Source organism: Pinus tabuliformis, chromosome Q (assembly GCF_031772625.1).
Source record: "Pinus tabuliformis cultivar Carrire ecotype Pingquan chromosome Q, CPIR1, whole genome shotgun sequence".
NCBI classification, from domain to species: domain Eukaryota; kingdom Viridiplantae; phylum Streptophyta; class Pinopsida; order Pinales; family Pinaceae; genus Pinus; species Pinus tabuliformis.
The window spans coordinates 181,610,581-181,623,070 of record NC_142296.1 but is presented as its reverse complement, the minus strand read 5'-3'; the positions used below and the strand labels follow the sequence as shown (position 1 = coordinate 181,623,070).

Below are 12,490 nucleotides of genomic sequence, written 5' to 3'. Positions count from 1 at the left end.
GTCATTACATGCAAATGTGACTGTTGGCAGACGTCAAATTACATGCAAATATGGAGTACGTGGTTGCACTATTAACATGGTCGCATAGAGGTATAGTCAATAGGCAAGTCATTAGATCATAACATTTAGTGCTTTCAAGTAATGCTAGCATTAGTTTCCTGATTTCAAAATGAGAAGGAAAACGTTGATTATATTATATGGTTATAGCCTCTGGTCTCGAGAAGAGGCCAAATAAGATGGCTAAAAAAATTTGTGTTGTTGAAAATACACTTAAACCTAAAGGCATTGCTTATTCCCCGCCAAAACATTGCTTATTAGTTTTATTGCTTATAATGAACGGTTGAAACTAATGCTTATAACTACCATTTTAATTGCTATAGTCCCTGGCCATTGTCAGATGGCAGGGACTAATAATGCTTATAACTACCATTTCGATTGCTATAGTCCCTGGCCATTTCCAGATGGCAGGGACTAATAAGAATATGGTCTTCAAAAGTAAAGTTCAAGGTTCAAATAAGAAAGGTTGCAGTAAAACCCAAAATCAATGAATAAATAGAATTCATATAGTTCATAAAGTGATTGAAGACTCGATTTGAAAATTGGGTTTAATTTTAAAACTGGCATAGGGCTCAAAGATAAAGACTAATTTTTGGAGCAGGCCCAATTTGGAAAATAATTAGGTTAGAGTAGATTTAAAGATTAAAAAAAAAAATGTTAGAAGGAAAAGAAGGTTTGAAGATGACTTCCAAGAAAAAAAAAATTGTTTGAATAAAGAATAAAGGAATTTGATTTAAGAATTAGATATTATTTTGAAAAAAAAAAAAAAAATTGGAGTTGTTGAGATCTCAGCACATTCCGAATAAAAAAACTATAAAATAAGAAAAATATATATCTTTTTAAATAAAAGTATATTTTTGTTTATATTTTTTTAACGCTTATTTAATACATATTAAATCAAATATGTTGAGGTGTAGACTTCTTTTAAAATGAAAAGAGATTTATCATTTTTTGTTCCCAGTAGATTTAAAACATTTCTACACTAGTGTTCCCACTAAATACAATATATTTCACATTAATACCATGGGATTGTGACATGAATACCCTGAGTCAATTCATGGGTGAATACGAATACATTATTTTTATTTTAAAGTATGATTATTTTTATTTTTTATTATGTTTGTTTACATATTATGACATGACAACATCTACATCTCTTCCATATTGGGTTGGAGAGCGCTTAGATCAATCTTAAATTCAAATCCCTAGAGGGAGTAAATCTCTCAAAGTACAAACTTATTTTCTAAGTGCAAAAGAGATTTGATCACTCTCAGCTCTTGATACATCTGGAGATTTGATCCCTCTCAGCTCTTGATACATCTGGAATATGCATCTACATTGGTTGAATTCCCCCCTTTAAATATGATATATTCCATACATGAGTCAATGCCATGGGTTCTCCTAAACTTGGAGCTCAAAACCTATTGGTAGTTTTACTAACTCAAATTTATCATAACTACCCAACAAAAAAGTAATAAGTGTGGAAAACATGTTATCCTATGCTCAAATTAAAATAGACCTACACTCATTATTTTAATTTAAAGTTATTTTTATTTATATTATTTTTTTACAAAATATTATACGAGAAAAGCAAACAAAATGTTATAACATCCCTCCATATTGAACTAAACTAACCCAATATTTTGAATAATAAACAAAATTAAATAATTAAATTAAATAATAAAATAAACATTTAAAAATAAAATTTTAAAGACAAAGTTAATAAAAAAAAATAATGAAAATAAAAAACATAGGGATTCTAACACAATATTATAATGAACATAATCATTATCCTCAATATAAAGCACAATAAACATCTTATGATTTAAATTGTTATTATTTTCATTATAAAATAAGAAGGCAGCCAGCACTGAGCTACGGTCCTAGACACTCGGAAACATGAACGAAGAAATATCTTACTACTTTTGAGGGCACGGTCCCTCGGAGGCTAAGAATATGTCGTTTCTCTCCGCCAAAGAAAACTTATTTAAATCATAAAACGTTGAGAGAATTGTATACGTATGTGACTTTCTTTTTCGTGCTGCGCAAGGATCGAACTTTATCGCCTTTGGTCCTTTGCGTGTTGGCCACGATCGATCTTTATAAATCCCGCCACAAAATGAAGAGGAGCTGTTAAGCCTGCATAACAATACTGCAGTGGGCTCTCAGAGCATATTGTTCTATCATGGCAGCGCACAAAGTCATGCCCGAGAAAGCAGGTGGTGCAGACATTAATAGCTGCAAACCAGAAGCAAGAAGAAGATATTTTAGAATTTTCAAAATGTGTAGCAGCTGCTTCTCGTCTGCAAAATCGAGCCAGGGAGCAGAAAAGGTGTCTTCGTTATTCGCAGAAGTAAATCAGTCCAATAAAGGCAAAGCTCGGATGGAATTTTTGCCTGTGTGGCGAGCATAAAATAATCATCTATCAGATACCTTGCTGTGTAAATCTTTCTGTAAATCTATCAGATTGCATCGTTTAATCTCTGGAGTTGATACAGGGATACCCCAGTTTCCACTTTTTATATGTAGACCAAGCAGACTCTCTTCTGAGTGAGTAATCTACTCCAACGAACTATGTTATAATGTATAGTTTGGGTGGTTGAGAGAGTTTAATGATAACTGATGCAGGAGCATCCAGCTCCGAGGAGACAGAGACTCAATGACTGGTTCGTGCAGAAACAGGACACGACTTCAAGGGTGATTGGACAGGTCACCAAAAGGAAAAATTGGTTGTTGTTTTTAGTTAATCATTATTCATTTCTTTTCTTTTATTTAATTACAGCACAAGTTAAGTTACTGGTAGTTAGCTAGGTAACCAACAACTGTTTTAGTTAATTTATTGTTTAAAGAAACAGGTAACAGTTAAAGAATTCAGTTTCTAAACAGTTAGATTCAGTGTAGCTCAAAATGAAAAAAACACGATGTAAGAGGGATCTTTTTTTTGGTTCACCTCAGAAGAAGTAAAGAAAATATAGCAAGACAGTATTCAAGCAATATAGAAAGACACCCTCTGTAATTGAAGCATTGATTTCTTTTCCTGAATATAAATTATTGTTCATTACTTTTCTGTGTTATACAACTGAGAGTTACAAACATTTGTTATTTTGAAACAAATTAAGATAGAACGATATTCATATGCTGTAACTAGAAATATTGAAGCAATTACAGGCCTCAGGCCAAAACCATAAGTACATTGCCAGGTCTATCACACAGCAAGAAGCGTAAAGCGGCCAAGCAGCATATGCATACAACGTTGCGAGGATAAAGTAAAGACAGACTTCGTATCAAGTCAAGTTACGGCCAAACCGAACAGAGCCCATAAGCCAACACAAAGAGTCACACGGTCATTTACAAATCAACACAGCGACTATTAACAAAGGTAACAATTCCAGAACCGTTGCTTTCATTTATACAGTATTTCATAAGTCTTCGTAAACCACAGTCCAATAAATAACAACAGAGTCACATAACAAAAGCGGCACCGCCGTAACAGCATAAGTCTAAGGTATAGACGCATGGAGGTCATACAATGACACAGAGGAACGAAACCCTGAAGATGTGAATGCCAGCAAAGGGCACGACCATTCTACAAAACCTAACCAACAGAACCCTACAGCAAGTACATACTGCATAATCTAAGAAACGCTGGAATAAGAGTAGACCCTACCCGGTCACAAGGGTACCAGAGATTGGAGGAAGCCGAGGACTGCACATTTGAAACCCTCGCGAGCAGAGCTCCCAACCCACCTGCACAGGACCACTGAATGAGTTAAGACATTTCTATAACCAGAATAAATGTCAGAAGAAGCCGAGTAAATATTGTAAGATGCAAGAGTAAGAGAACCGTGAACTTACCCAAGGGTCGACGAAGGCTGCCGAGCCACAAAACGAAACCATAAGCTGAAAGGCACAAGAACCCTGTAAGCATCGATAACAGGTGGCAGAGGACGATAAAACATAGAACCAGAGGTTACCTTGCAGCCTGGTTGCGTTCGGAGGGAAGATAGCTTTGTGGCTGCGAATACCTGCACAGGACCAGAGCTCAGAAACCGGAAACCAAAGGATTGTTTCGCCAAAGCCATAAAAATACAAACCCTTACCACAGACTTCCAAACCAGGTCGACGAAGACAGCAGCTACAGCAAAGGATTTGCATTTCGAACAGAGCCACAACCAGTGACAGAGTAAGGGATATGGTGGGATAGCGCGTGAGAGCAGCGCCATAACAATACAGAGCAGGTAACAGAAGGAGACGGAGTGTAGCTGAGCCGAGAGGCCACCATCAGTGACAGAGTGAGAGATAGGTTGTGTTAGCGCACAGAGGGCAGCGCTATAACCACGCGGAGCTGGAACAGAAGGGAGAACGAGTGCAAATGAGCCGAGACTAAACCTTAAGGGTTTTACAAAGGCGGAAAGCCACGGAGAGGACCGGTGATCAAACCTGTTAACCGGAAGATGAGAACGTAAATGCGCTCGGTATTAGGACAGATATTTACCCGCGCCAAGTGTGACCACGTGGGACTGAAGTGAGTCACGTGGCTGAGACCACGTCACCGAGGCTGGGCCATCATAAGTGGTATCAGAGCTAGTTTCTTGAGTTAGAACCAATGGAACAGGGAGAAGGTGAAGGTGAAGGAAGAGGAAGAGGAAGAGGAAGAGGAAGAGGAAGGGGAAGAGTAGTCCGGAGGGTAGTAGATGATGGACTTCGAGAGGAGATTCGAGTTTTGCGTGAAAGATTGGCAGTAGTGGAAGCTGGGGGAAGAAGAAACCCAGCAGATGACAGTGATGAAGAAGAAGTTGAACCAGAGGAGGAATTAGAGGGGGTGACACCAGAATTTAGATTGTTGAAGTCGGTCTTGCTGTCAAGTCATAAGCCCAAACATGAGCTGTCGACTTATGACGGAAGCCTGTCCGCAGACGTGCTGCTGGATTGGTTAAGTGAAGTTAACAAGTATTTTGAATTTGAAGAAACCAGCGAAGATAAGCAGGGAAAATTCGCTGCCACCAAGCTGAAAGGACATGCGTCCTTGTGGTGGGACAGTGTTCAGGCGGAACGGAGGAGGCTTAACAAACAGCCTATAAAGAAATGGTCTAGAATGGAGGCCAAACTGAAAGAGAAATTCTTACCACAGGATTATCAGATTATGCTGTACAGGCAGGTACAGAACTTGAAGCAGAGGGGAATGACTGTGAAAGAATTTACAGAAGAGTTCTACAAGTTAAATTTGCGAGCAGGTTATGTGGAGGACACCCCTGAGAAAACAGCCAGATTTGTGAATGGCTTAAGGGGGGAAATCTTAGACGAGATTGGTATCCTTTCACCCCGGACAATGGAGGAAGCCTATCAGTTTGCACTGAAGGCGGAAGAAAAGATTAACCGAAAGCAGAATGCCAGGAGAGGAGGTGGAACTGGCAGGGGAAAGGGTAAAGTATTTGGAAGAGGCCGAGGTGCAGGCCCAAGTGAAGAAAGCAGCAGTTCTAAATCTGCTGGAGCAACAGAAAAAGACAATAGCACGAGAGGAGGACGACCACCCCAGCGAGGGCGAGGAAATGGTCGGGGCAGAGGAGCTGTCCAGTGCTATCGCTGCCACAAATGGGGGCACAAGTCTTATGAATGTCCTGAAGCTGGACCAGCAGGCGGAAGAGGGACTTATGTTTTTCAGACTGAGGATGCTGAGGCAACACCTCAGGAAGCAGAAAATGCACCAGAGACAGGTGAAGCTTTGGTGTTGAACAAAGTGCTGTTGAAACCAGCAAAGGAGGTTGCAGAACCGGATCAGCGTAAAGCCTTGTTCCGCACTGTCTGCAAGTCGCGGGGCAAGTGCTGCAAATTGATTATAGATAGTGGGAGTACGGACAATCTTGTGGCGGTGGAGATGGTAGAAAAGTTGGGACTGAAGAAATTAAAGCATCCTACACCCTACAAAGTGTCATGGCTGCAGAAGGGACATCAGCTGTTAGTTGACGAGCAATGTGAAGTAGAATTCCAAATTGGCAAGTACAAGGATAAGATCCTTTGTGATGTCATGCCAATGGATGTCTGTCACCTACTGTTGGGACGACCTTGGCAGTTCGATAGAGGTGCAGTTCATGACGGGAAAAAGAATTGCTACAAGTTTGTTAAAGATGGGATCAAGCACACGCTTGTACCCATCAAAGAAGAAAATACAGCAGAAACCAGTGGAGTGAAGGCATTGCTGTTGGGAGGAAAGGAGTTCGTGAAACAGATTGAGGACAGCGAAATCAACTTTGCTGTCATAAGGAGACCAAAGGCAGTAGTGTTACACACACAGCTGTCAGATTTGCCAGAGGAAGTTCAGCAGTTACTGCAAGAATTTGGGGACATAGTGGTGGATGATCTTCCAAATGAGTTACCACCAAGGAGGGGTATTAGTCATTGTATCGACTTTATACCAGGTGCAAGCTTGCCGAATAAGGCTGCTTACCGTATGAGCCCCAAGGATCATGAGGAAATTAGAAAGCAAGTTCAGGAGTTACTTGACAAAGGGTTGATTCGAGAGAGTATGAGCCCTTGTGCAGTACCGACTGTTTTGGCTCCAAAGAAGGGAGGAGAATGGCGAATGTGCACAGACTCCAGAGCCATAAACAAAATTACTGTCAGGTACAGGTTCCCCTTACCAAGGATGGACGATATGATGGATTGTTTGAGTGGGGCAGCCTATTTCTCAAAAATTGATCTGAAGAGTGGGTATCATCAGATTCGAATACGAGAAGGCGATGAGTGGAAGACAGCTTTCAAGACAAATGAAGGCTTATATGAGTGGCTGGTGATGCCATTCGGATTGAGTAACGCTCCCAACACATTCATGCGTTTGATGAATGAGGTATTGAAAGAGTTTAATGGGAAATTCGTGATAGTTTACCTGGATGATATTTTGATTTTTAGCAGGACTAAAGAGGATCATTTCAGGCATTTACAGAGTGTGTTGAGGAAGCTGCAGCAAAACAAGTTGCTGATAAATTTGAAAAAGTGTACCTTTTTCCAGCGAGAACTAGTGTATTTGGGGTTTGTTATTGCAGAGAATGAGCTAAAAATGGATCCGGAAAAGGTGGCAGCCATAGTTAGCTGGCCGTCACCAAGGAGTTTATTTGAAGTCTGGAGTTTCCATGGACTAGCCAGTTTTTATAGGAAATTTATCAGAAATTTCAGCGAGATTTGCGCACCTATGTTGGACACGATCAAGAAGGCAAATCAGCCTTTTCACTGGACTGAGGCGGCAGAAAGCAGTTTTCAAACTTTGAAGAAGAAGATTACTGAAAGACCAATACTGAGACTGCCAGATTTCAACAAACTTTTTCAAGTTCGTTGTGATGCCAGTGGGACAGCCATTGGAGCAGTCCTCAGTCAAGAGGACAGACCGGTCGCTTTCTTCAGTGAAAAGCTAAATGAGAGCAGGCAGAAGTACTCAACCTACGACAAAGAATTTTATGCAATCATACAAGCGTTGAAGCATTGGCGGCATTATCTATTGGGAGATGAGTTTGTTTTGTTTACAGATAATTCTGCCTTGCAGTATATTATGCAACAGCATAAATTGAACCACAAACATGCAGCTTGGGTGGAGTATCTGCAAAATTTTACATTCGTATTAAAGCACATTAGTGGCCAAGCGAATAAGGTGGCAGATGCACTGAGCAGAAGAACCTTGCTTCTGCAGGAAAGTACAATGCAAGTTCTGGGTTTTGAACATTTGAAGGAGCTGTATCCAACTGATACCGAATTTAGGGAGGCATACGAAGCCTGTCAAAACCCTTTGATAAGGAATGATAGCATGTGGCTAGATTATAATTTGCAGGAAGGGCTGCTGTTTAAAGGAGGACAACTATGTATACCCAACTGTTCCATGAGGGAAAACATAATACAGGAGAAGCACAGTGGAGGACTGGCTGGACACTTTGGTATCGACAAGACGGTTGCTCAAGTACAGCACTTTTATTTTTGGCCGAAATTGCAGCGAGATGTGCAGAGGTACGTGAGCAGATGCAGAGTTTGTCAACTAGCAAAGGGTCATAGTCAAAACACTGGTCTATACTCACCATTACCGATTCCGAGTCGACCATGGGATTCAGTGAGCATGGACTTCGTTTTGGGTCTACCAAAGACACAGCGGGGCTTCGATTCAGTCATGGTTGTAGTTGACCGATTCTCAAAAATGGCACATTTTGTACCGTGCAGGAAAACCAGCGACGCTACCTACATTGCACACCTATTCTTTACTGAAGTCGTTCGGTTACATGGACTCCCGAAATCCATCATCTCTGATCGGGATGTAAAGTTTACTGGTCACTTTTGGAGAACTCTGTGGAAAAAGTTAAATACACAACTGCAGTTCAGCTCTGCTTATCATCCGCAGACTGATGGTCAGACGGAAGTCGTAAACAGAAGCCTAGGGAACTTACTTCGCAGTTTGACAGGAGGAAATTCCCGGACGTGGGACCGTGTACTTGCTCAAGCCGAGTTCGCGTACAACGATTCACCTAACCGCAGCACCGGTTACAGTCCGTTCCAGATTTTGTACGGTATGCATCCGCGAGGAGTGCATGAGTTACGGGATTTGGGGAAACTTGAGAAGCGGAGTGCTGATGGGGAAGAGTTCGCTCAAGCAATGAGCAATTTACACGAACAGGTCAAGCTGAAGTTACAGGACAGCAGTCTGAAATACAAGCAGCGAGCTGACACAAAGCGTCGGGAAGTTCAGTTTAACGTTGGGGATGAAGTCCTTGCGTATCTACGTAAGGAGAGGTTTCCGAAGCGGGAGTATAACAAGCTAAAATTTAAAAAGATCAGCCCTTGCAAAATCATCCGCAAATTTTCTGCGAACGCTTACGAAATACAGTTGCCACCCGAAATTGGAATTTCTCCCATTTTCAACGTAGCAGATCTGTTTCCCTATGTAGCCAATTCAGAAGATGATACAGCAACTACAACACCACAGAAAGACAGTTATGAGGAAGGTTCTTGGACGAGACAACTACCAAAGGCACCACCCCTTGAGATCGAAGGAATACTAGACACACAGGTAGCTAGACGCACACGCAGGAAGGAGTATCTGCGATATTTGGTCAAGTGGCGGAACCGTCCAATAGAGGACAGTTCTTGGCTCGACGCAGCGCAGATAACTAAAGCGGGCTACTCTGTTGACGAGCTCATGGAACGGAGCCATGACTTTTTGCCACCCCGGGAGCCTGATGCAGGAGCATCCAGCTCCGAGGAGACAGAGACTCAATGACTGGTTCGTGCAGAAACAGGACACGACTTCAAGGGTGATTGGACAGGTCACCAAAAGGAAAAATTGGTTGTTGTTTTTAGTTAATCATTATTCATTTCTTTTCTTTTATTTAATTACAGCACAAGTTAAGTTACTGGTAGTTAGCTAGGTAACCAACAACTGTTTTAGTTTAATTATTGTTTAAAGAAACAGGTAACAGTTAAAGAATTCAGTTTCTAAACAGTTAGATTCAGTGTAGCTCAAAATGAAAAAAACACAATGTAAGAGGGATCTTTTTTTTGGTTCACCTCAGAAGAAGTAAAGAAAATATAGCAAGACAGTATTCAAGCAATATAGAAAGACACCCTCTGTAATTGAAGCATTGATTTCTTTTCCTGAATATAAATTACTGTTCATTACTTTTCTGTGTTATACAACTGAGAGTTACAAACATTTGTTATTTTGAAACAAATTAAGATAGAACGATATTCATATGCTGTAACTAGAAATATTGAAGCAATTACAGGCCTCAGGCCAAAACCATAAGTACATTGCCAGGTCTATCACACAGCAAGAAGCGTAAAGCGGCCAAGCAGCATATGCATACAACGTTGCGAGGATAAAGTAAAGACAGACTTCGTATCAAGTCAAGTTACGGCCAAACCGAGCAGAGCCCATAAGCCAACACAAAGAGTCACACGGTCATTTACAAATCAACACAGCGACTATTAACAAAGGTAACAATTCCAGAACCGTTGCTTTCATTTATACAGTATTTCATAAGTCTTCGTAAACCACAGTCCAATAAATAACAACAGAGTCACATAACAAAAGCGGCACCGCCGTAACAGCATAAGTCTAAGGTATAGACGCATGGAGGTCATACAATGACACAGAGGAACGAAACCCTGAAGATGTGAATGCCAGCAAAGGGCACGACCATTCTACAAAACCTAACCAACAGAACCCTACAGCAAGTACATACTGCATAATCTAAGAAACGCTGGAATAAGAGTAGACCCTACCCGGTCACAAGGGTACCAGAGATTGGAGGAAGCCGAGGACTGCACATTTGAAACCCTCGCGAGCAGAGCTCCCAACCCACCTGCACAGGACCACTGAATGAGTTAAGACATTTCTATAACCAGAATAAATGTCAGAAGAAGCCGAGTAAATATTGTAAGATGCAAGAGTAAGAGAACCGTGAACTTACCCAAGGGTCGACGAAGGCTGCCGAGCCACAAAACGAAACCATAAGCTGAAAGGCACAAGAACCCTGTAAGCATCGATAACAGGTGGCAGAGGACGATAAAACATAGAACCAGAGGTTACCTTGCAGCCTGGTTGCGTTCGGAGGGAAGATAGCTTTGTGGCTGCGAATACCTGCACAGGACCAGAGCTCAGAAACCGGAAACCAAAGGATTGTTTCGCCAAAGCCATAAAAATACAAACCCTTACCACAGACTTCCAAACCAGGTCGACGAAGACAGCAGCTACAGCAAAGGATTTGCATTTCGAACAAAGCCACAACCAGTGACAGAGTAAGGGATATGGTGGGATAGCGCGCGAGAGCAGCGCCATAACAATACAGAGCAGGTAACAGAAGGAGACGGAGTGTAGCTGAGCCGAGAGGCCACCATCAGTGACAGAGTGAGAGATAGGTTGTGTTAGCGCACAGAGGGCAGCGCTATAACCACGCGGAGCTGGAACAGAAGGGAGAACGAGTGCAAATGAGCCGAGACTAAACCTTAAGGGTTTTACAAAGGCGGAAAGCCACGGAGAGGACCGGTGATCAAACCTGTTAACCGGAAGATGAGAACGTAAATGCGCTCGGTATTAGGACAGATATTTACCCGCGCCAAGTGTGACCACGTGGGACTGAAGTGAGTCACGTGGCTGAGACCACGTCACCGGGGCTGGGCCATCAATAACTTTCTAGTTCAATAACATGACACGACCATATTATAACTCTAGGAAAAAAGTTCTATGTAAACGGAGCTTTTTCCTTACTGGAAAAAAATAAAACTATGTTTCTCAATTTTTGTGCTTTCACTCCTCTTCAATAAAATGAGTAGCACTTTAACTATTTGATGTTATTCGTTTTTTAAATTAAAATACAAACTTCAAATTTTATTTTTTTTGTTTTTTAATTTTTTTTAATGGTGCGTGGATTTTCTTTAATTTATCTTTAAAACTTAATGTTTTTATAAAAAGTTATTATTTTTATTAAAATAATAATTTTAATAAATTTTTATACTGAGAGGTGTTTTATGTTTCCAGGAAGTTTCAACACCTTGAAGGCTAGGAAGTAAACAATGCAGTTAAAGAGTTGGTAATATATGCTAATGAAAACTTAATTAGTAGGGTCACCACTCTCCCAAAGGGGTACATTGGAGTAGAGAAGAAATAAAAGAAGATATCAATGCTAAGAGAGGATTCTTTCTCCCTAATGAACAACCAGATGAGGATAAGAATGGAATTAGAAGGGAATGCCTACCTTACCCTTGTGAGGGAAGGCTAAGCATAGTGTATGCTTACCAATTCAAACTCTTCTACTAGTTGAGATTTCAAGCTGGCCTACCAACTCATGAATGGTTAAGCATCCCATACGTCCTCCTCCAATCCCTTAAGGAGATGAGCACAAAGGTCAAGGAGGGTAAGTTGAATTACCTGGCCCATCATGTCTTGATTATATTTCTAATGATAGATGCATTAGAAAATATTCAACATATCATCCTAGATGGAATTTATGGATATGGTTAGACAAGTCTTCTTAGAGGCCCAAACAAAGTTCAAAAAGCCCCAAATGAGTCCAACTAAGAAGAGGAAAGAGAAGGTAGTGACCATCCTTGTAAAAAAAGAGAAGAATAAGAACTCCTAGAAGAAGAAGAGAAGGAAATTGTAGCCACATTATCAAGAATTAGCACTCCCACAAAGCCAAAGACAAGTAGACCTGCTCAACATGTTGTTTACACTAGGATATGGTATAGTGGCAAGCCAAAGCCCCCTTCTCCTACCCCTATCACAGTTGAGGAGACTACCAATCCAAAAAAAGAAGGGCTACAGGATGTAAAGAAGTAGAAATTACAGGAACCAAAGGTACAAATAAAAGAAATGCAAGCACCTCTTAAGGAAACAGGGCAACAAATACAATCACAAGAGCAGTCTACCCATCTATACGTACAAGTTGTCCACTTACGGGAA

General features: G+C 41.0%; 2 protein-coding genes across 2 annotated transcripts; both read right to left on the bottom strand.

The window, feature by feature from the left end:
• Positions 1-3,404: 3,404 nt before the first annotated feature.
• Positions 3,405-4,207, bottom strand: LOC149218832 (uncharacterized). The gene is made up of 2 exons (XM_089382482.1): positions 3,913-4,207; positions 3,405-3,804 (listed from the first exon to the last, which is right to left on the bottom strand). Exons 1-2 carry the CDS (start codon positions 4,137-4,139, stop codon positions 3,729-3,731), a joined length of 303 nt encoding a protein of 100 aa, XP_089238608.1. The 5' UTR covers positions 4,140-4,207; the 3' UTR covers positions 3,405-3,728.
• Positions 4,208-9,991: 5,784 nt separating this feature from the next.
• LOC149218831 (uncharacterized) lies at positions 9,992-11,034 on the bottom strand. Its single transcript, XM_089382481.1, has 2 exons — positions 10,500-11,034; positions 9,992-10,391 (listed from the first exon to the last, which is right to left on the bottom strand). The coding sequence occupies exons 1-2, from the start codon at positions 10,865-10,867 to the stop codon at positions 10,316-10,318; spliced, it is 444 nt and encodes a 147-aa protein (XP_089238607.1). The 5' UTR covers positions 10,868-11,034; the 3' UTR covers positions 9,992-10,315.
• Positions 11,035-12,490: the final 1,456 nt, after the last annotated feature.